Source organism: Centrocercus urophasianus, unplaced genomic scaffold, assembly GCF_019232065.1.
Source record: "Centrocercus urophasianus isolate 14NV4802_14NV808 unplaced genomic scaffold, USGS_Curo_1.0 seq_36, whole genome shotgun sequence".
In the NCBI taxonomy this organism is placed as follows: Eukaryota; Metazoa; Chordata; class Aves; order Galliformes; family Phasianidae; genus Centrocercus; species Centrocercus urophasianus.
The window spans coordinates 5,507,724-5,531,204 of NW_024884933.1; the positions used below are offsets into that span (position 1 = coordinate 5,507,724).

Here is a 23,481-nt window from a genome sequence, read left to right on the forward strand (position 1 = left end):
GTTTCACAGAGTAACTGCTGGAGGTGCCATACATCAGGAATGGACCCTGGCTCCATTCACAGAGGTGCCTGACTGCCCTCTGGCCAAGGGTCTGCACTCCAGCTGCACCTCTGTGGTGAGAGCTGCCCTTTGGGTCCTGGGAGGCACAGCCAGCACGCAGACAGTACTGCACAGCAAAGAGCCTGGGGCTGAAACCCGGGCAGTGTCACGGCTATAAGAAAGTACCAAAATGTTCATACTCTTTTCCTTGCCATTATCTACAAACAAAGCACAAAATCTGTTCCTGTGGGGTGCCCTGGATGCCTTCTTGTTCCCACTGAGGGCTGAGGCTCTGAATTTACTGGTGCCAGAGAGCTGTGCAAATAGGCAAGGAGGTGTGCAACATCAGAGAGAACACAGGGCTGACCTCAGCTAGCATCACTGACTAGGGAATGGGTTTGCTGAGAATCTATTGCTCTTCTGCAATAGCATGTCACCTTCGAAGTATTTTGTACCCAGAATTAAGAGATATAGACAAGTATCTGAAAATAAAGTATTATCCCCATTATACAGATGGAACAATCACATAAAGAATCAAAAATCAAGATTAGATTAATAGCTGCTGATGCCAGAGGAGCCATTGTGTCTTGTCTGACATCTGGCAAAAAACAGAGCAAAGAATTTCACACAAATTAGTCCATTAAATCTATAATCTCTGAGCCTAGAATAAGAACTGTAGAGCTGTCATAAAGATGCTGTGCCATCTTTAGATGCGTTGCCTCCAGGGCACTGAGCATACATCGTATTTCTCGTGTGAGGATCTCTGGAAGTGTGAATGGTTCAGCGTTTGTAAGGTCAGAGCCTTCACTGGTGAAGTCTTATGTGCACTGCTGTTTGTGTGTAATACATCACAGAGAACAGCAACACAATCAACTTCAGAAATCTTACTGATACAGGTGGTACTCAGCTGGCTGATAACAGAAGTCAGTGCAGAAACAGAACAATTTCTTAGCAGAATGTGATGGAAGGTGAAGGCAATTCTAGGGGAAGCTCCTGGGGGAACCTGAGTCACATTTTGTAGGTAGGAACAGACTTAAGCACGTGCTTAAAAGGAGTGTGGAATCAGGTCTTGGATGCAGCCCATTAAAAGTTAGAGTCAGATCGAAGTTTCCTTGCTGGGAAGTGGTTTGAGTCTTTCCAAAATGCCGCAGTCTATTCTAAACTGTCAGTTCTACGGCATTTCCTTCTACATCCCTACTTAATGTGTGTTTTATATTGCAGTTCATCAGTCAGGTTTATTAGCACACTTAATTGGATCACATTAGCTGGCATTTTAGCTATCCAAAACAGTTGAGAAGGCAATCAATTAAAACATCCAAACACATTAATGATGTAGACAGAGGGTAATTTATGTAGATGGCTAATTACCTGTTTTCTTCAGTAAATAGGTTTTATTGCCCAGGATGCATGAGCAGAAAAGAAACAGCACTACAAAAATATTGTTGGCCAAGTTGCAAAAGAAAGAAAGCAAATGGTGAAGTACAAATGTTTCTGTTGTTCAAACTGTATTAAAGAAACTCCACTGTTACCAGCACACAGATGTTCTCAGTACTGTAATATTTTAACGCGATTTTTAGAGAATATACTGAGTGTATTACCAGGGTTTGAATGTCTTATAATATGACATCTGAGGTTTCTAAGCAATCAAGATGCTCCATAAAATGGTCATTTTAAGCGAGAAGATAATAATCAGTCTGCTTCTCATTTCATCCACTACTGATCTGGAGCTAAAGATGTGGCTCCCTTGTGAGCTCAGGGCCCTGCACACCGTGCTGTGTGGCACTGCCTGCTGTGCTCCCTGGGATCAGGAATACTCAGTGCTGACCAGGAGATGGAAGTACAACTGAGGGGCATAACAAAAGGCAGAACAGGAATGGAATGGAATCCTTATCATTCTCCTGCTTCCTGCTCACTCCTACTCCCCCTCTGGCTTTACGGCTAAATTTTTTCATTTACTGTGAGGCAGTTCAGGAATAAAACATGTAAACTTGTTATCAGATACTGTTCTTAATTTCCTTTCCAATCTGTGGGGAAATTCTTATGTCAGTTCATTCTTTCTAACTCTTGATTTTCTTGGAACCATGCAGGGAACATATAAAAACAAAAATGACTGGGTTGAATGGTGAGACACTTAGATTCACTGCTAGTTTGGCAAGGTAGACTTGGCCTGTCCTCACCCCTTCTCAACTGTTGGATGCCACAGACAGTGATGCCACCCTGCATCTGTCTTCTACCCTCCAGGCATCTCAGTGACCACTTAAACCTCTGGTCCTGTTCCCGGAGTGGCAGAGATGCACCTTCCATTGGCATCCTACAGAATACGAAGCACTTGTGGCTGGAAGCCACATCAGGTGCAGGAGAAAAGAGGAGGAACATCTTGAAGCCCACAGCTCCAGAGCACTGTGCCTTCTAAGTAATGAGCTGCCTTCCCTAAGGGGTCATTAAGAAACAGCTGATGGAAACAACAGATTCTGACATACACTAGTTGAGCTGACATATGACTGAAAGCCAAGACACCAAAGGCAGGCAGCATTACAATGCCAGGGATAATTTCATGTAAGCCATTAAATTAATGATGACAGTGAGTCCTCAGAGCTTGGCAAATTGGAAATTGCTCGAAGCAAAAGCAGTACAACGATAACACAGTTAATCTTCCACAGAGAAATGATAGTAAAAGGAATGGGTTTTAGATTAGCTGTCATTAAAGTGGAACATCTGCCTCTGCAAGTCAAGTGGACTGTCCTTACTTATAAACACAGGAACTCATTAAAGTTACTGGGTTTGTGTGGCTGTGAGCCAGAGCCACATTTCCACCACACTGCAAGTCCTGGAAGCTCAGCGGATTACACTGCAAGTCAGGAAGATGACTTCCCAGGCAATAGAGGTACAAAGATACATGTGATCCATCATTCGTGGGTTTAGATTCTCCCAGTACCCGGGAGCACATCAGTGACTGAAATTACAGAAATAATGAGTATAATATGAGTTCAAAGAAAAAAATATTTTATAGTCAGGAAAGTTTTGTTTAGCTCTGCCTGAGCTCTGAGAAAAGTTTCCATTTGAATATTTAACAGCAACCAATCTTCCATTATTTCTAAACTGTTCCCTGCCTGCTGGAGTGCAGCACGCAAAGTCAGGAAGCTTGCATAACAGTGTGACAAATATTCTCTCATCTGATATTCCTTTTATATTTCTATTAAAAATGTGGAATATTTATAAAGCCAGTGATGGCAAACCATCATTCGTGTAGAAACACAGTCATGTTTTCAGAGCTTTCACAGTTCATTACCAGGAGCACCAGCATACCGTAATGATGTCCTGAAGCATGCTGCACAGGAGACTTCCAACAAGCAGATGTTACAAGGGAATTTCTTTATAGCCAACTTCAGCCATCAGCTGCACGCATGGAATAAGTGACAGATCTCAAAGCGGTTGGAAACAGTTCTGTAATCTTGAAAAATTCCAGCTTCACTTTAAAGAAACACACAGCAGTGATCATTGGATAGCTGCTTCTGTCCAGTTTCTTCAGTCTGGAATTGGAAACAATATCCTGTTAGAAATGGCATGTATGTAATGAAACAGTTGTGATTCAGCTGAGTGGCCCCAGGCCCTGCTATGGGTAAAGGCAATAGATAACAATGAGACTTACCAGCGTGGAGTGGGAGGGAGATGTCTGTAGATAAATATTGATGGATTTCTGGTGCATAGCTATTGCTGGCAGGGGAGACGGGGCTAAAAGGAAGGCAGCCAAACCCAGCTCCCTAGCAAGAGCAATGCTTCTGATGACTGCTGTGATAGCTTGTTTAACAGAGCAGCAGACTGACTAGAGCCAGATTCAAGAGCAGTGATGCTATTAAGACATCTCAGGCAGTCTTCATGGACTCATTAGCACTGAGTGAAGAATCACAATTAGCCTCAGAGTTATATCAAAAACCAGCAATGGTGGCTGGATAATAACAAATGCTGGGCACTCTGGAAGGAAGGACTCCTTCCCTAAAACTGTGGTGTGTTTTTTTTTTTTTGAAAGATAATGTCTCCTGGCAAAGTGTAACAGTAGAATGGTGGAGATGTGTGAACATGTGGCATGGCATGCTTCTGGCCATTAGGTGCAAGGACTGGGCAATAGCTGAGAGAAATAGGTCACCTTTAATCCTGCCTGCTCCCCAGGAGTCCAGAAAATGAGTGTCAGAATGGGTTGTGTTGAGTGTGAAATTGTGCTAGGCATGCATAATGCAATGATGCTGCTAATCAAACCCCTCTCACTGTGACTAATCAGAAAGATCTATTTGATATTCCAAGAAATTAGTTGGAAGAGCAAGCCCACAATGGAGAAATAAAGAACAAATCAGAAGCTTGGGCACAGACAGAGATAAGGACTTTGATCACAGTAGTTTAATGTGCACAGAAAGAGGACAAAGAAGATAAAAGAAACAAATAAAAATGCTGATGAGAACAGTTTGGATCTGCAGAGAGAAGCAGCCATTAATCTAGACCATGACTAACAGATAAGAAGTGATATGCCTTCCTGGTGCTTGAAGAAATAGCAGTTTTAGGCTATTCAGGCTGAAAACAATTTCTTCCTCCGTGCAACTCTATAGCAATCTTTCAGGGCTGAATTTGGCCCCTGTCTTTAAAGAAAAAAATGCTACAGGGGCACTGAATGCAGACTGTTCTAAGTGACAAAATAGAGCATGCCAAAGAAAAACCCCAAACTTCCTCACTTGGGCCACTGGATGGAATATTAAGAACTGCATCATCCTCCCTGTTCTTTCCATGACCACCAGGTGATCTGAGGAAGGCTGCTCCCCAGTTCTGTTTTCCTTAACAAAAGAAGCATGAAAAGTTTTGGGTGTAAAAGGAAAGGGAAGAAAACCAAATATCCTATTTATACATAATGTAAAGACTGGGATTTTTAAGAATATCTCAGTGACTGTGAATTACAGACTAAAATTCAGAAAGTTGGAACTGCTTCTCTCAGCAGAGAGGCTGTTAATCCAGTGGTCTATTGTCTGCTCTTTTTGATTCCAACCTTAGAAACCTTCCTATAGCATTTTGATGTCAATTAGGAGCAAGAAGTGCTCATCAATGTCACCAGGATTAGAACCAGAGTAACTTTTCTTGGCTTTGAAAGAGAAAGAAACCCATTCTTACCTGTAGCATAGCTGCCTCTGTCCCCCAGAAAACACAGTACTAAGTTGGATGTCTCATCTCTCTTGGATCTCATCCTTCATTTTACATTATAGTGCTGCCCCCACTCCCTTATATTGCTGCTGATTATTGCAGTTCCATCAGAAAATGGCACCTGTTCCATTCAGGACGGGGTGGCTGAGCGGTGTAACACAGGATGCTTCACAAACTTACAAACACATTACAAATGTTACTTTCAAGTGACCTTTTTGGCTCACAAAATAAAGCTATTTAGCTCAACAGTGTGCGTGAAAGCTAATCAAATAAATAGCAAGGAAATACGCAGTCATTTCATAAACTGCAAGCTATTGGAGTGTTTTCCTCCACTGTGGCCGGAACCAATGTGGTATGCAATTAATTAGTCAGTTTAGCTAGATATTCCTCACAAAGCAGAGCTCACTTTCTTCCACAGTGATTGTAAAGAATATTGAATAATGCCATTTGCCTTGTTCTTATTAGCTCTGTTGGTCAGTTTTGTTTCACTCTGATATTATTTACTTCTAGTCTTGCTGTGCCACGTTCAGTGCCGTGATCCACTGCATAATTATCATGAGCATCTTGTCCTTGCCTTATTCTTGCAGCCTCACAAACAAACAAGAAAACAGTCAGCCACAGGCAGATCCCCACAGACACATTAATGTATGCTACAGCCTGATGCCTCTCGCTTGAGTCTTGTTTTCAGCTTCTTAAGGTCGGGATTATTTTGATCAATTTTAAGGCCATAATCTGTGATTTTCCAGGCCTCTTCATAATGCTGCATTTCAAAATTGCTTTGTGCAATCTTATGAAAAGTTTTTGCTACGTTTTCACTACCAGAGCCATTCATGATGCTGCACAGTGCTGTGGATTCATCCAATTGCAGTGCTTCAACATACTGTTTGACTGCTGCTTCTTCCTGTGACACTGACAACAGCAGGTGTCCTTTTGAGCAGTGGTCCTGAACTCGTGTTCTCAGACTGTTACAGCCATGCTTCTCGATCACTTTCTCCATATCTCTTAAAGCTTTGTCATATTTTTTGAGGTGCATAAAGCAAGCAGCCCTCTGTCGGAGGTATCTTGGGTTATCTTTGCTTGTCAAGATAGCCAGGGTAAAGTAACCGAGAGCCTTCTTATAATGACAGCCTTTAATCAGAACATTTCCTTCTTGGGCTGCTACCTACAGGACATAAAGTTAGTTAGTTAATATTAGAAGGGCAGTAGCGGGGAAGTAAATTAACCAATCCAGCCTGGCCACACATATGGTAACCTATGAAACGTCTTTCAACTTTTTCAACTGCTGAAATTGCATCTAGTTGGAGAAATGTACAATTGGCAGATATAAAAACCAATCAGGCAACGGGCACTTGCTGTTATCTCAAGGGTTGCTGAACCAGATCCCTTGTTTCTGCATGTGCTGCTAAAACCTGCTCAGAACATTGCCTCTGAAGTTGTTTACGTCCTTAAGAAATGGTATGTGAACTGAAAACAGAATGGAGCTAACTAAAACTAGGCAGCATTCTGTTCATGAAAGCACATTTCTGCCATCTTTTCTAACAGGTAAGGAAATGGAGTGTTCTGGTCGATAGTGTCAGCCCCACAGACATTTGCATGAACTAATTAGTGAAGATTGGTCTCTTCTGATAAGTGTCCCAAAGCTACAGGAAACAAACCAACTGGTGGCTGCGTTGATCTCCATTAGTGAACTATCTGCCCTTATCTTAAGGGAAAAACAACATGAAAATAGGGAAGGCTGAAAGCCACATAATTTTTAGTCTTATAAAGGTCAATAAAAAAAACTCCGTTAGACCTATTTGCCTCGAATGGATGTCTCATTATCTCTCTTTATTGGTAATAAACAAAGCTTTTAACATGCTATAGCAGAGTATTTAAGTTATAAACAAGGCTGCCACCAGCAGCTTTGGTCGTACAGAAGGCTGAGCCGAACAAGCTGAGATGCGAAGCACAGGATAAACATTTTCATCAGCCCGATTCCACGGGATGTCACACATTTGGGATGCTTGTAGCTACTGAAAATTCAGTTAGCTCAGCCACTGCCTCAGCAGCTATGCTTGAGCAGTCTCTAAAAGCCACACATGACATGGCACAGGTCCTCTTCCAGTCTGCCTGTGTGTCTTGGCTCTGTTTGCTGCTTAGATTGAACTGCTTGCTGTTTAATGCAAGTTAGGAAAACAGGTTAACACTTTTATTCCTAGAAATTCTAAAGTTCTGGATCACATTGCTCTGAAGAACAATGCTGTGTTGTGGGCAGACCATACAGATTTTGAGATCATTTCTATAGGAGTGAGTTCTGGACATCCCTGGGCAAGGAGCTGGCAATCAGCCACACATGTAACTTCTGACATAGGAAACTGAAGGGCTGAAGCTACACTAGGAGCAAGCAAACTCCCTTCCTCTGACCTTTTGCATTTTAAGAAACCTTTGAGATTCCTGTTCCCATGTGGCTTCCCCAGTTGTTTACAGATTCCTTAGCATGGGACCCTTTGCACTATAAATAATAAAAGAATGTCATTACTTTGTTTTTCATGAAAAAAAAAAGTAGTACATCAAGAAGCTTTCCTCGCTCCACCCTTTCCTGTGCAGCTCACGTAGAGTTATTTCTAGCTTTCCAGACCAGACTCCAGGATAACAGGATAGCTACAACTGTTAAACATAACAGTAACAAATTGTTCTGGTCCCCCTGAGTATGTATTGTATGTATGTATTGTATGAGTATGTATGTATGATCACCAGGATAGGTGATTTATTTCTGGAATACCTTTAATCCCCAAGCAATGCTCTGCTAGACAAAGACTGGGTAAACCCTGACCTCTTCATTTCAGTCTCCTCATTTGAGAAGTGGAGGTATCAGAAAGAACGCCCTCCCCCTGCATTGTAGTTAGGAGCCACTGCATAGTGAGACCAAAATGGTTTTCTTTACACAGATTCTCTCTAAAAGCCTTTCTGACTTTTCTGAGACCTTCCTTTCAAACACAAACTGGAATAACATTGTGGGCAGAAGAAAGTACTGTCGGAAAGATCCTTTGTGATACTGTGCAGGTAAATTAACTGCTTCCTTCCTCACCTAAGCAAAGTAGATATTTATCCACTTGTCACAAAATACACAGCAAAAAACCCCAACCATTTCTGGGCTAACCCGCAGTAAAAGTTATCATGCTCCATAAATCTTTGCAGATTGTAGAACAGAGAAAGATCCCAGGTTCTTGAGTCCAAATGTTTACTTGATTTGCACAAAAAAACCTGAGATAATAGATGAAAAAAATATAGATCTTATTTGACTTCCACCACAGGCGTTGAGTTCCAATCTCGAAATCAATCCAGCCACCTTCATTCTTGGAAGTGGCAGAGAAATCTGTTGTGATAAATAAGCACCAGTAAGAGGTTCGGCTCCAGCCTTTGTTCCAGAGCTGAAAGAAAGAGGCAGAAATAAAGTGCCTCTCCCCCTTTAAAGGATTCACTCATCTGTGCCATCAGTTGAAACTACAGGAATTCATTTCTTTCAGACTGATAGCATAACAATCCCTCCTGCACTGGCTCAGAAGGCAGCACGGATGGGCTCAGCTGTGAGAGCTCTATACAGTAAGAGTGATGTGGCAGCAAGGGAAATTTAGCTGTAAAACTTATCTTCATGGATAGATTCCTCCTTAGGGCCCTCATAGACACATTCTTGATTGTACCTTTATCAGCTTTATGTAGTGAAAGATTGTAAATTGGCTCTAAAATCTCCAAACTCTTCCCCAGAAGACTGAACTTTCTCCATTATTCAGGAGAGAGGGGCTCTTTTCTCTGTAATGGGGTATATCTAGGGACTGGTAAATTAATACTTGTTTACTTATATCCTCCTGCTGTTTTGCTAAAATACATACAAAGCACTCCTCTCTAGATGCATTTAGTTTATCAGCATGTTGTTTGTTTTATAACCTGGGAGAAAACATAACAATATAGCTTCTCACCAGGGCACACTCAATCTACAAATTGAATAAAAGGAAGCAAACTGATTCTCAGAACACAGAGCTTCTGGGTAATCAGAATTGCAGATGCATGAGTGAATGTTAAAGCTCCTCACCATCAATCCGACCTTGTCCTGTCTTGTTACTGGAGATGCTCTCTCAGAGCTGGATGCAATTTGGGAGAGAAACTTAAAACAACAGTGAAAAATACATACTCAGGGGGACCAGAACAATTTGTTATTGTTATGTTAAACAGTTGTAGCTAAGAAAACCAAAACCAAATCTCTCCAACCTCAAAGACTAGTCATTTTAAAAAATGTGAGTATATTTAAAAACCTAAAGATTGCATTAAAGGTTTGAAGCATTATATGTGATTGAATCAGAACCTTTCGTTTCATTTTAGAAGGAAAATGAACAAAACATGAATTCCCTTTCCCAGAAGCCAGCTCTGAGCACCATATAACTCACTCAGAGTATAATATGAGCAATGATCTCGTTAAATCTCTAGCTCCTCCTCACCATCCCCTGCATTTTAACAGTGGGAATAAACAGGTTGTATGCTAGAGAGCCCAACAATAAATTCCCCACGTGGCAGGAAGTGGTGATGAATTATTAGAGACTGAAGCAATGAAAGAAATTGAATCCAAACTCTCTAATCTCAGATTGGCTGGAGTGAAGGATGGAGGAAGAACCCACTTTATTTCTCATTCTTCTGATGATGATGTCTTCCTGCACGCTTCTGTTCAGGACAACACCACGAACATCTCCACAGCCTGATTTTTCTTCCCATTTATTTTCCCCCTGAATCTACAGATGTGGCCATCAAAAAAGGATTGTACCTGAGAGAGATGCTGCTGTTGCTTAGCATCTACAAAGTTCAGGAGGAACTCCAGCTCCCTTTCATCTTTCTTAGCTAGGATGCTGAATGAGTGAGCTGCCGCTGCCACGTTCCTCTTCTTCAGCTGCAACACAGCCAGTCTTGCACTAGCAACCTCATCAGCAAAGGAGTGCCCAAATGCCTCCTGAAGGTGAACAAGGGCCTCTTCATACCTTCCTGTTGGTTAACACCAGTACAGGCTATATAACCCACTTCATGTGGAGAAAGCAACATCAATAAAACTTACTAAAGCACACTGTCCACGGTTCATACCTAGGAGCATTAATTACTGCATATCCTCCCCCAAAACTTTTGCAAGCTTCTCTTGAAAACTACCATACAACAGACATCTTGTACTGTTGCTACGTAACATTTACTTTTTATCAATTTTTGAATCATTTGTTCATTTGTTATGACTAGCTGTGTAAAAGAACTGGTACTCACCATTTGCAATCAAAACATCCGTATAGAAGGTGTGATACTGTGCTTCCTTGCGAATTTTTATTAGTGCTCCTGCAATCACAAGAAGGTCTCTGAGGGTTCTTTCTTCCTTTGAAAAGTCTTTGGTAGCAACAAGCTCAGCTAACACAGTTCTGCTGTGCTGAAGGAGCCACTGAGCGACCAGCTCTTGGGCTTCGTGCTTTAGAGACAGGATTGCTGGGATTACCATTCCTGCCTCTGCCTTCAGCGCCAAGACCAAATCTTGCACTGCCTCCTATGTAGAAATGAGACCAAAAATGAAGTGGTAACAATACCTACATATTGGTATGCATTTTTTTCTAATATTTCCAGTTCTCAGCTGCATTTAAGCATGCAAAACAACCAATAAAGCCCGTTCACTACTGCAAATTTCTGCTATCTCAAAAAGCAAACTGGCAGGCAGGTGTGCATTGATTGGATAAGGGAGGGCACATTTCTCTCCCTCCACTTCCCTCTGTCCTTAGGTGAATACAGACACATAAATGATAGGAGGTGCAAAAGTTCTAAGAACAGAATTGTTAATTGTTCCACTCTGGCAAGGAGAATCAGATCTGGCATCATTGCATTCCCCAGACTTTCCATCTAGCTTGTGTTAGGGGAATGAAGATTGATGATTGTGCTGAAGTCCAGACAGCAGTTGTTTTTGCAGTCAGACAGTTCCAAGCAGCAATTAAAATTCATCATTTTACACAGTGATAACACTGTCTCAGACTTCCTTGCAGCCACGAGCAATGTAAATGTACTGTTCAGACCATTTTACACAAAGATGAGTTTTGCCCATTGGTTCGCATCTGACTGTGATAAACCTTTCTTGGTCATAAACCATCTCACACTTCACAGAACAGCTGCCAACCTAAAATACGGAATGAATAAATTCAACCCAGTCACATCAGCTCGAGATGCTACAACTCATCTGACACAAAACTGCGACACGAAAATGTGAGCTCAGATACAAGGGAGAGTTTGCAGCATTGCAGAACAACGTATTGTAGTGATGGTGAATATGGTAGGACTGAGGTTTAGTCTCCTTCTCTCTAGATTTGGGAAAGCAACTCAGTTATGTCAAGTGGGCTGATTACACAAACAGCCAAAAGCAGAGCCGTCACCGGGCAAATTCTTTGAGAAACTCTTCCCTTCAGTGAGTCCATGGCAAAGACTGGGTATTTTATGCTAATGTTACACTACCACAAAATTGACCAGCAAATTAATAGTGATACCTTTTGCTGCTTTAGAGCAAGGTAAATTAATCCTCGCCCACTGAGAGCATGCACATTGCCAGGGTCCTCTTTTAAGACGGCATTAAAATCAAAAATAGCAGTTTTCTTCTGACCGAGGTGCCCGTAGCATTGAGCCCTGATGAGGAGGCAATCTTCAGCATAGCCACCTGGAAGAGAGAAATGCAGTCATGCTGACTTTAAAGATCTCAAGCCTACTGATCTAAAGTAGGGTGCAGTAAAGTTCCACTGTGTGCAGATGACTGAGCTCCACCAAAAGGCTTCAAAGTGAAAATGATGTGGTAGATTTATATGCTGTGGAAAGTACGGGTTGTTTTGGCTAAGACAGCAATCCAGATGGGACTGTCTAATTGACTGCCACATTAATGTGCACTGGAATTTGTGATACTAAAATTCTTTTTCTCTGCTTTAAAATACATGCTGCCCAAATGAAAAATACAGTCAGTGATGAAAAGTATGGTCCATTCATCCACTGTGTGCAGAGCATAAATCCTTCCCCTGTCCATACAGCCCTTCCTTTCAAGCCAATTTTGATCAGGATCTTAATTTGCCTAGAGTTGCAATCAATAACTGTGTCATCCCAATACTGGATTATAAATTATCAGTGCCACTGTAAATATATTTTATTGGGCAAATGCAGCATCTTGCACAGCTGCCTGCAGAGATGAGCCAGCAGACAGACCCCTAGCAATTATTTTACAGTAATGAGGCTTTTTCTCTCTCCTGATATGCTCCAAAACTTCTGTACCAAAAGTTATTATCTGTCTGGAGCCCTATCAATTGGCTCCCATAAAGACAATGTCTATTTCTTAACAAGCATCTGCTCTACCAGGTGGGGGGTTGATAAGCTGGAATGTATGGGCTGTGAAATGGAACCATATCAAAGCAGTTAACAGTTTTCCATTTTCATAAACCACTCTCTCTTCTTCTCAATGCTACTGTCATAACATTTTCTCTGGGTGAAAAGCAGATTTCCATACAAACATGGTTTTGCTTGGAATGTGCCAGAAGCATTTCCATATCAGCCTCATGTCTCTCTTGAGGAAAAGCTGGGATAATGATCCATGTAAGTGGGTGCATTTGTTCTTTTGCATTGGAAGCACACAGTCACAGGTACGTTGGAACTGGAAGGCAGGTTACTTGCTTCAGTGATTATATTTACATGATGTTCATTATGAGGAATGGGAGGTCCCAAGTAAATGCTATTGGTAGGAAGGTTTGCAGAGTATTAGCTGATGTAACAAAGGCTAACTCAGGACCCTTCTGCCTTGAAGCTATCAGTTGAAAATAGTAAAAACTGAACCTTTTTCAGTAGCCCTTTCAAATTGCTTACTTGCAATTTTCGAGGAAAAGTACATTTTTAGATAACAGGATCCCAAATTTCTCTTCACATTACCAGCTTTCTGGCTCACTTCAGTTACCTCTGTGCAGTTACTCATTGAAAATCAATCACCCACTGATCTGATTTCCCACAGAGGTAAATCTCCTATCCATATCTTTATAATCTTACCTGAAGCAATGATGGCAAAAGAAAGATAGGCAATGGCCTCTTTTATGTCAGCATCTTCCCGTTTGTTCTTCAGGATGCTCAGTGCCCTGGAACGGCAGTGAGTTTGCATCAGCTTCCTGTCTTCATCCTTGAAAATGTCCATGATTGGCAGGAGGCAGGAGGTATCCCCAATTTTGATCACTTTCTTTAGCAGCTTAACAGTGTGAGAGAAAAAGATAGGAGAGACAAGCATGGAAAGATAAATGAAGTAAAAAACTGCTCAAGCTGGAAATATTACTGTCTAGTGAGACAAGCATGCTCTCTCCCAGTGCTTCTCATATTGTGCCAGCCACGGTCCACCCAGAGACCATGAATCTTCTCTACCTAACTCCTCAGCTGGCCCTAGAGTAACAGCATGCTGGGAAAAAAGCACATCTCTCATCTTTTCTTATCACCTCTGTAGCTGTGGCAGTCATCTTAGTGGGTGCACTACTCTTGCATCGGTTACTTTGAGCAGAATCAGCAGACAAGCAGGTGGCACAGAAACATCTTAAAGAGAAATTTTTGGTGACATATGTTCCATCTAGAAGTTGCAGCAGAAAGCTGCAGAGAGGAATCCAGCTTCCAAGGGCTACTTACTGACTCTAGTAAAGTCATGTCAGTCATTAATAGTTTTCTTTCAAAGGCAACAAATTATATTTTATTTAGTATATTTTTTCACAGAAATTGATGGCAACAAAACCTGAGAACATTGTAGCTGAAAGTCTATATGGGATTTTAAAAAATGCAATAGTTCCCTCTGATGGTGGGACCTGGTAATTCAACTTAGGAATACTTGATTGGAGAATCAACCTGTGGGAATCTCTTCCATGGTTTCAAGCAAAACTTGCTAGCCACATTCACCATACCATCATTGCTGAGTTGCAGCCAGGCGCCCCCTACCTGATTGCCATCATACATGAAACCTTTCTTTAATTGCAGCAGTGCGAGTCTGGCCAGGACGGGAGATCTTTGTGGATTTCTGGAGAGTGCTAATGAGAGCAGCTTGTGAGCTTCTTCTACCCAGCCCATCTGGTACAGAGCATCGGCACAAAGGATCCGTGATGCCTCATCAGAAGGGTCCAGTTCCATCAGGAGAGAAGCCAGCTGGTAAACCCCGAGGGCATCCCTGTAGAAAAAAAAAAGAAGAAAGAAAAAAAAAAAAAGAAAAAAGACAACTTTCAGGTAAAATGCTAATAATAATAATGGAACCCCTGCATCTCATCTGCAAGCTAAGATATAAGTCAGTATCAAATGGATGATGTGTTCTGCCATAGCTAGCACCACAGAAATCTCTGTCACTTAATTCTATGATCATTATCCTTTATGAAAACATGTTCCTAAGCAGCTGTGGGTCTAAAGAAAGGTGAACAACATGGGATTCATACCTGTGGTTGCAGTGATACCACAATGGGAAAACAAAATGTAACAGTGATAGTGGGAAAAAATAAAGTGTTGTTTCTACTGAAGAACCATGTGCTAAAATTTGCATGGACTCAAAAGAACTGTGTTAATGGGTTCCTGAAGCAGTGACCTGTGTCTGAGAGGGCCTGTGTTTATGTCCTGATCTACCAAGTGCAACACTGAGTTAGCATGTTCTTCTGTGCTTCAGTTACAGCCCTGAGCACTGGCTGTGAAATGTGTAACAAAAATGCACTCCCTGCTACCCAAATTCAGCTGTGTTTGTTTTTCTGTCTACAGGCTGAACTGCCTCCTGGGTACCTCTTCATCTGGAGCATCTTCTGTCCCTCTTCCTGGAGAACCTTTAGCAGCAATCCTCTTTGGTTCCACGGCACATAGGCCTTGATGGTGAAGATGGTTTCTTCTAGCTTTAACTGGCAAGCTGTGATGTAATCCAGGGCTGTCAAGTAATGGCTGCCACCAGAAATCCGGATAAGTCCGCGCCCACATAAGGCTTTAATACAGCTGTTAGGATGAGGGGAATCATGCTCAATGACCTTTTGAAAGTCCTGCAGGGCTTGCTGATGATCATGAGAATGGAGGGCACAGAATCCTCGCAATGCTAGCAGAGTATTGTGATAAGTTTTCTGCTCTGCTGCCAGGAGCTGGTCACAGATTTCCAAGGCACCTCTGATGTGTCCATGCAGGAGATGGCAGTCTGCCAGCCGGACTCTGAGCTCACGTTTGGACCCTGGGGAGATACGCAGGAGGAAAAGCACTGTTTGGATTACAGCAGGGAGCAGTTCAGTACAACGATTGCTTCTGAGTTCTGTCCGAGCACGCACAGCCTCCCTGTATGCTGCAAACTTCACTTCCAGGACAGTTCTAGCCTGTTCTTCTATCTTCTCAGTGTCAGGTGGTGAGAAAAGCTCTTCAAAGTGCTTCATTGCCAGGTCAGGGGTTGCTGCAAAGGCTTCTGCTAAATCCTGCATCATTTCCTGCATCCGGCCACCCAAGAAAAAATATGCAGCAGCCCGTTCCAAGAGCAGACCCAGCATTTTCTCATCTCTGAGACTATTGTCTACTGACAGTCCCTTAAGGGCCTTGCTACAAACTGCCACACACTCCTCAAATTTGCTTTTCTTAAAGAGGTAAGCTGCCTGCGCTCTGCAAACCCAGACATCACCTGGTGCCACTGCAGACAAGAAGGCGTAGCAGTTGCCCAGCCAGTGGTCCAAGGAACTGCCATCTGGGCTTTCTTTCTGATACGTTGAGAGAAAATTAGAGAAGGCCTGGATGATCTGTGGCAGATGTTCTTTTTGCCTGGTACACACATAGGCCACTGCCTCAGCCTGATGCCTCACAAACACTTGGATGTAGTCTGCAACTCCCTTTCTAATCTGTGTCCCCGACAGCACCCATGCCAACGCCCTGAGCAGCAGCAGTTCTACTGAATACTTCGGATGAGCCGTGAGCAGAACATTGCATTTGCTCACCACCTCCTCTGAGCAACCCTGCCTGAGCAGGGCCTCCATTTTATATATCGAGGACAGCACGTTGTCAGGACTTAGGGTGGAGAGAAAGACAGCAGCTACTTCCACTCTGAGCGACGCGATGGCCACCTTCTTGCTCTGGATCTTGGGAATCTGGCTCTTGCCCCTGCACCACATCTCCAAGGTGGCAATCACTCTCTCCCAGAGCCCGTTCTCCAAGGAGTTCACTTTCTGCAGGGCTGTGGGAGCGCTGCAGCTGAAGGCGGCCACGTAGAAAGCCGTGGCTGCGGGCAGCTCCTGCTGGGCGAGGTGCTGGTCCCCTTCTCTGCAGAGCAGCGCAGCGAGCCCCTGAGGTGACATTGCCAGCACCTGTATCCTCACCGAGGAGCGTCACAGTAGCATCTAGAACAGCCTGTAAAACAAAATCGGCACGAGGGGCCGCTGAGCACAGTTTCTCCGCATTTGGGGCACGCAGCTTCCCTATGGACGAGCCGAAGCCCCGGGACGAACCGGACGTTCCAGCGGGGAGCAAAGCCACGAGAAGAAACGCACAGCCCAGGTTAACAGCCCACATCCGCGCGACTGCAGCACGAGTGAGCAGGAAGGATGAGGCCGAGAGCAGCGCAGGGCTCCTCGCGGGGCGCCGGGGTCTCGCCCTCCCTCTCACCCCCACAAGTACCTGGCAGCGGCGTTCGGCGGAGCGGCCCGCGGCTCCCGAGGCGAGGTGAGACGGCGGGGCGGCGGGGCTGGGAGGCGTTGCCTGGAGACCGCAAACACGGCGGCAGCGGGGCGGGCCGGGCAGCCCGGGCCATCAGCCTCGTTCTTAGACGTTCACGTGGGGGAAAAAAAACCCTTTGTGATTAATAGAGATTTTTTGACATTTTATTAAGAGTTTGGCCGTTACTTTGATTTGATTACTTTCACTTTAATTACCCTAATTAGCTATCAAGATATAATTTAGCATTGCCGTCACATCAGGCCTCTGGCGATATTGGCAGGAAAGACTCGAGGGCATAACAAGGAACTGTTCTGAAATAGAAATCCCAGTGGAAGGAGCGGAGCTGATCAGATGTTGTGGCTCTGCTAGGAGCTGCACAAATCCTCACTGCCATTTGACTTCACTGCGGGCTGTGGTGCCACATTTTGCATGCAGAGAACGTGGAGGATGCTGGCGTCCTCTGTTCATTGTTTCCCTTTGAGTCCCCATTTAGTTAAGGATGTGTGTGGAGGGATGCTGGTACCGTCCGTATGAACAAGGCTGGCCAGAGAGGTGGCAGCAATGTGAGGAGATGGTTTTCTTTACTCAAGGTGCTGTACCAGGTGATATGAATGCAGCCAGATTTGTGTTATGCAGCAAACTTAAGCTCGAGTGAAGTCAGCTTCCTTCCTTCAGCCCCCAAAGGGATGAGAGCAACAGCATCGGTATGAACTCGAAGATGGTGGGCTTTCCTGGCGGGAAGGGCTGTGGCCTGGCACGATGTGTGAGCAGTGTGGGTGGGTGCTGCTGTGAAAGCCCTCGGTACAGGTGGCAATGCAGCTTACAGATCCTGGCTCCTCATGGTTTTCATGATTCAGCAGCCAATTTGCTGCCTGTCCTATGGGGCAGATATGGCAAGCTCTGTTTCTAGGATCATTAAAAAAAATGCGAGAGAAGAAGGAAAAAAAGCACGGACGTGTTTATCTAAACATTCATTAAATATTAAGTTTGCTACACAGTCGTTAAATATTAAGTACAATACAATAGCTCCTCGTGATGTCTCTGACTGGTGATTAATTTTTAAAGGGAGCTGAGTGGGAAGGGATTAAAGGCACCACAAGTGGCTTTGCAAAGCAGGAGATGCACTGACACACTGCAGTAACTCTTTTCAAGGGGAGCTGGCTGAGAAATCTTGTACTTCTTTTAAGGGTTCTCAGTGCCTGCAGTGCATGTAATGAGCCTTCCCCTGAGAGCTTTTAAATCAGTCAGCTGGGACTGCAGGTGAGAAACCAGAAATGCACAAAATGCTGCTTAGAAAATGAACCATCTCTGATGGGAGGAGTGTGATGGGGTGGGCATTAACAACTCAAAAGCAGGGAAAAAACTTGGTAGATTTTCCTGAGTAACATTCTTGAAAAGCACTCTTCTCTCTTGGTATGTTGGTTGGAGAGCAGGCACCAAAGTCTGCTCTCATTTAGCCTGGTGTAAGTAAGCATAGGGTAGGGAATGAGGATGACTTGTACTAAATTATACAGGCTGGGCAACTGAATGCCCACAGCACTGAAGTCAAGAAGCTCTCTGCTGATTTACTAAGCTGTTAAGCCACCCGATGAAATTTCATCCCTATACATATTTAGTTCCACAGCCGCAGTCTGCCAGGAGCATTAGTCTGCTGGTAACTGCTGTCAAACAAAGTTGGGATATTGTCTTGTGTAGGAAATCTGCACTCCTGGCATTGTATCCCCATGACAGCTGCTGCTGCTGTTCCTTTGTCTTAGAGGTCTCTGTTTGGAATCTGCTGTTTTAAACTTTGTTATTGACAGATCTGCTTCCTAACGCTGTCTGGTGTACAAACGTACCCCAAACCTTTCTTTTTGGGATGTTCAAGTTCTCAGTCTGCTATGGGTTGCTTTTGATGCTATGATAGCCTGCTGGTAGGTCAAACCTTTGAGCCCTGGATAATCACAGAAATAGAACACATCCTGGGAAAACTATAAGGAGATTAAACTGGTGGTTGTAAAGAACTTTGAAAAACATGGGTGAAAAGTGGTGTGTGTCACAGGAGAAGTTTTAATCTTTATGGCCCAACCCAGTTACTCTGGATCTTGATGGATTTTGTAAAATGTGGCTTTACTCAAGCTTCTCAGTAAGGCCTCGAAGAGGTGATGGTCTTAAATCTTCCCTTGGCTTTGCAGTGCATAACTGTAGATGTTTTGATACAATAAGCATCCTGCATACCTGTGCCTGCATACCTTTATGCACTCAGAAAGCCAGCATGATATCCTTCTGCACCGGGCTATTTTCATCTGTTTCCCCCAACAAGAACAACAGTGCAGAGGGCTGTAGGCTCCCTGATGGAGAGCAGGATTAAGATGCACTTGAACAAGATTATAAGATAAGAGTTGTCACTCCATTAGAGAAAGCAATAATCCTTTTGTTTATATTCTAGAGATTAAAGCAGCAACAGCACAAAACCCCCAAAGGTCACCACACAAATGCTTTGCTCTCGGTTATTTTCTGTAATTTAACTGTGGGATTCAGCAGCACAGTTGCATAAATTAGTTAATTCTCCAACTCCTTGCTCTGGTAATAAGACGGATCTGTTTACTCTGGAGACAAATAGGTGTGCTTGAAATTGAACAAAGGCCCTCGAAGGGAACGAAGTGTTTCCAGGGAGTATTAATTGCTAGGAAGTAACGGTGTTTCTTGGCTGCTGAATCCACGTGTGTTTCTTGAGCGCCTGGGAAGGGTTCTGCAAGGCTTCTGTTCTCCCTGTCTGTGCTGCCATAGGTGCAATGTACATGCCTCTTGGCAGTAATTACCTCTAATAAGCTTGTGTTCAATCGAAAAGCAACTGTCTTGGCTGATAAGGACAAGCCAAACTTTTCTGACACTTGAGAAGGAAGAACTCCATTCAGGTATGAGCAGATGCTGCCTGTGGGTCCACATCCAGAGTGTGCACACCGAGTGTCCCCCTGTATGAAGCACTGTGCTGCCCTGAGGTTTGTGAGTCAACATCCATCTGCCTCTCTGATGCCACATCCTCTGATAAAAGACTCAAGTCTAATAGTTTTTACCTGAAATTTCCTGTGCTGAGCTGTTTCAATAGCATTGCACAGCCAAACTTCGCAAGTACAAGATTTTCTAGATGGAAACTGCTGAAATCAATGTCAGTTGCACCACATGTAACTGGGGAGCAAGACTAACATCTAAACAGCAAAATGTTTTGGCATACTGGGTTTTCCATCTCTTCCGACCCAGCATTTAGACAGTCTGACATCTCAGCTCACTCAGCAAGGAAGCTGCTGGGACAGGCTGGGGCACACCTGAACAAATGGCTGGTGCAGAACGGCCATCATCAGGTTTTGTTTCTGTGCTGGTTGTTTGCTGTGTTTGTTTGGAATGTAAGCTGCTCAGGCTGAGGGTGGTGCTGGCACGATGAGCATGATGGGCTGCATCTCTGCAGAGATCTCCCAGCACGGACAGAATGTGAGGAATAACAAACAGTGAGGTATAAAATAAAGGAGGCTGTTGCAGCATCATGGTAGGTGTCCTGCCAACTTGTGTTATGCACACAATGGTAACCAGCCTGCTTTTTCTCCTCTGTTAGTATTGCAACTGACTGCTTTTGTTTCCTCTTGTTCCTTCCCTACTTGACAAGCAAATGGGGATAAGAACACATTGTTAAGGGATAAGTTATTTGGCTGCACTAAGTTTCTAAATCATATTGGTTTGAACTAAGTTCATCAACCAGGCATGGAAACATTAATCACCCAGAAAAATAACACGCAGTGAAATGACTTTTCAAAATGTCGTTGGTATAATTATCATCTTGGCCATTACATTAAATGCCACCATTTATAACTGTTACGTTTAAGTATGCAAACAGTAATTAACTTGGTAATGAAATGAGGACCCCTGTGCCTCTCTTCCCTCAGCTAATTTGCATGTTAATTATCATTAGCAACCAGGGAAACAAGTTATAAACAACTTAATTAGCAGCTTAATCATTTTTACAAGAAAACGCGCTGCACTTTGATACATGAGCAGGAGTGAGATTAATGGAGGCGGGCGGCCGTGCAGCCGCTGCAGGCAGCCCAGGGACACCCAGCTGTGGGCGCACGCTGTGCTCGGCTGCCTGCACCCTGCTCACGGGGCGCCGGCCCTGCAGAGGCTCCGTCAGCTTTGGGCAGCAGTTGCTTCTCTCTGCCATGCCTGCTTTACGTGGTGGCTTCGGGCTGCCGTTGGGCGCTCAGCCTGGCAGCGGCCCCGGGTGTGAAGTTTGGGGTTTTGTGCGCGTGCTGAAATCCTCGATGGACAAATAAGCAGATGGGGCTCTCTGTGTTGCTTGTACAATGGTTAAAATGTCAGTGTGGGAATTAGTCCCCGTTAGTCTGCCAAGAGCACTTCTGATCTGGTCAAGAATCAATCATTTGATGAAAGGCAATAGAAATTTTGTCATAACACGAGGAGACATCGTCTAAGGAGGTTGTGGAATGTCTGTCATCAGAGATTTGGGGAATGGGTTAGATAAACATCTGCAGGAGGTGCTTTGGGTGCTGTGGAGCGAGCTGCAGGAGGGGGCAGAGCTGAGGGCTGAAGGCAGACGGTTTCTGTGATGTGGTTGCAGAATGACTGTGACGGTTACAGGGAGATGTGCAGGCTGGCAAAATCACTGCACGGCTGGCCCAAGGTCAGGCTGCCTCCCTTCCTTCCACGAGAACCGAAGGATTCTCACTGTTAGGCTGAGTAAAGAAATACCTGCTCGGATGAAGTTAAACTCAAAGGGCGATACAGCCGTGGTGCTGCTCTCGTTGCTGGCAGTGCGATGCCCATCCTTCTGCCATGACAAGGCTTTGCCAGTAGAGGGCGCCAGCGCACTATTTGTAAGGACAAGGGCGTCCTCCAGAAACCTTGGATTTCTTACTGTGAGTGACTTGCTGGGGCCGGCACAAAAGGAGGGAGCTGCTACTTGTGAGTTTGCTTGCGAAGTCCTGCTCACACAGAAGGAAGCCGTGGGGGGCACCTCCACCTTTTTTTTTTCTTTTTTTTTTTTTTTTTTCCCCAGACCAAAATATTTTGATTTTGCACTTTTGCATTTGTCTGCTGGCACATCACTGGCCCTTAGGAATTGGGGATAGGTGATAACGATGGGCAGAGCTCTGAAAGCCCCCGGTTCAGCTGGGCTCTGAGTTGCCGTATGGGAGCGAAGAAGTTCAGTGAGCTCTGTGGAGCTGATGGCTGTATTTCTGGCTCTGGGCGACAGCTCAGGGAGATGTAATGCTGCAGGAGCTGCTTCCTCTCAAACTGGGACTAGGAATTTAGCCAAATGTTTTTCTTCTCAAGAGCTTGTGTAATTTATAATAATGCAGAACATCTCGGAGAAGCGCCCTACAGAATGCTTTGGTTTTTGTGTTTGTAGCTGCCTTGCCTCCCAAAACCTCCTGCACCCTCAGCCCAGCCCTGCTCAGGCAATGCCCAGCCCGTGGGGCACAGCTGGTTCAGCCCTGGTGCATCACATCTCCTGTGCCACTTCCCCACGAGCAGCAGTGCCTGCGGAATGGCAGCCAGTGAGCAGACAGCTTCCTGTGCTATGTTCCATAAATTCTTTATCAGCTCATGTAATCAAATAGCAGGGCTGGATGTTGACTTTGTTACGGTACCTGGAGCAAATCTCTATATGTTAATTTAAAGCCATAAAACTACAGCTTAGGGTTTCAGCATCCTAATTGAAACTTCCTCTTCTTGGAGGCATTCATGCCACAGCAGAATAATAATCATCATAAAAAAGCAAGATGCTGATAAAATGAAAATGCATTGTTTCAAGTAACCCATAAATACCAGGAAAACTCTTGACACCTGATGCCAAAAGGCAGCGATGGTGCAGGATCCCCACTGGACATTCTGCCTTTTACCAGCTGTCCAATGGAAGTGCATAAGAAATCTCTTTGTCCAACAGTGTCTCTTAGGACTGCAGATAAAATAGATGGAGTTGGTAGAGATAACCTGGTCCTTTGGTGGGCCTGCTGAGTAGGCTGCAACCAAATGCCGTAGCAGATCAAAGGGAAAGGTAAATTATAGATTGATAGATGCCTTTAGTTTATAAGTTATTAAGCACCAGGTAACAGGTTAGATTAATATTGTGCCTGGAGGTTTCTTTTTTTATCCTTTCTGCTGCTTTTCTCTCCCTCTCTCTTTCTCTCTCTCTTTGTGAATTGGTGAAAACAAAATATTTTTCTAATTAAGTAAATCTACAGTGCTTGCTAATGGGGCCCGTCTGTGTGCTTGTCATAGGGCACAGGGAGAACTGGAATAATGATTTTATTTTTTCATTAAATAGAATTATAGGCAGTTACTCAAAGCAACTGTGAGTCTAACTGAAAGAAAACCATTTCTTCTTAATTTACTTTCACGGTTCTGGATGATAAAAGAGTGTGTTAGCTGGAAATTAAATAAAAAACACAACATGAAGAAGCTTGAAATACTGTTGCTCAGGCACAGGTGGGCAGGAGGAGCACAGTAGTTTTCCTGCCAACTAAGGCCTTCCTCTTTGCCCTCACAGGTGCCTTTCTGCTCTCTGGCCCTCCCCAAGCTTTG

At 44.0% G+C, this 23,481-nt stretch overlaps 2 protein-coding genes across 2 annotated transcripts; both read right to left on the reverse strand.

Annotated features, from left to right (window-relative positions):
• Nucleotides 1-5,860: 5,860 nt before the first annotated feature.
• On the reverse strand, nt 5,861-15,807 carry LOC122167090 (tetratricopeptide repeat protein 34-like). The gene is made up of 7 exons (XM_042831366.1): nt 15,016-15,807; nt 14,197-14,422; nt 13,276-13,468; nt 11,748-11,914; nt 10,495-10,765; nt 10,013-10,227; nt 5,861-6,382 (listed from the first exon to the last, which is right to left on the reverse strand). Exons 1-7 carry the CDS (start codon nt 15,750-15,752, stop codon nt 5,861-5,863), a joined length of 2,331 nt encoding a protein of 776 aa, XP_042687300.1. The 5' UTR covers nt 15,753-15,807.
• Nucleotides 15,757-16,584, reverse strand: LOC122167330. Its single transcript, XM_042831823.1, has 2 exons — nt 15,810-16,584; nt 15,757-15,768 (listed from the first exon to the last, which is right to left on the reverse strand). Exons 1-2 carry the CDS (start codon nt 16,545-16,547, stop codon nt 15,757-15,759), a joined length of 750 nt encoding a protein of 249 aa, XP_042687757.1. The 5' UTR covers nt 16,548-16,584.
• Nucleotides 16,585-23,481: the final 6,897 nt, after the last annotated feature.

Coding starts and splice junctions, on each gene's coding strand:
- LOC122167090 (XM_042831366.1), bottom strand. CDS start 15,752: ATGCTGGGTCTGCTCTTGGAACGGGCTGCTGCATATTTTTTCTTGGGT. Junction 11,915..13,275: donor TTTTGCCATCATTGCTTCAG/GTAAGATTATAA, acceptor TCTCTCTTCCAG/GTGGCTATGCTGAAGATTGC. Junction 10,228..10,494: donor GGATGTTTTGATTGCAAATG/GTGAGTACCAGT, acceptor GTTAACCAACAG/GAAGGTATGAAGAGGCCCTT.
- LOC122167330 (XM_042831823.1), bottom strand. CDS start 16,547: ATGTCACCTCAGGGGCTCGCTGCGCTGCTCTGCAGAGAAGGGGACCAG.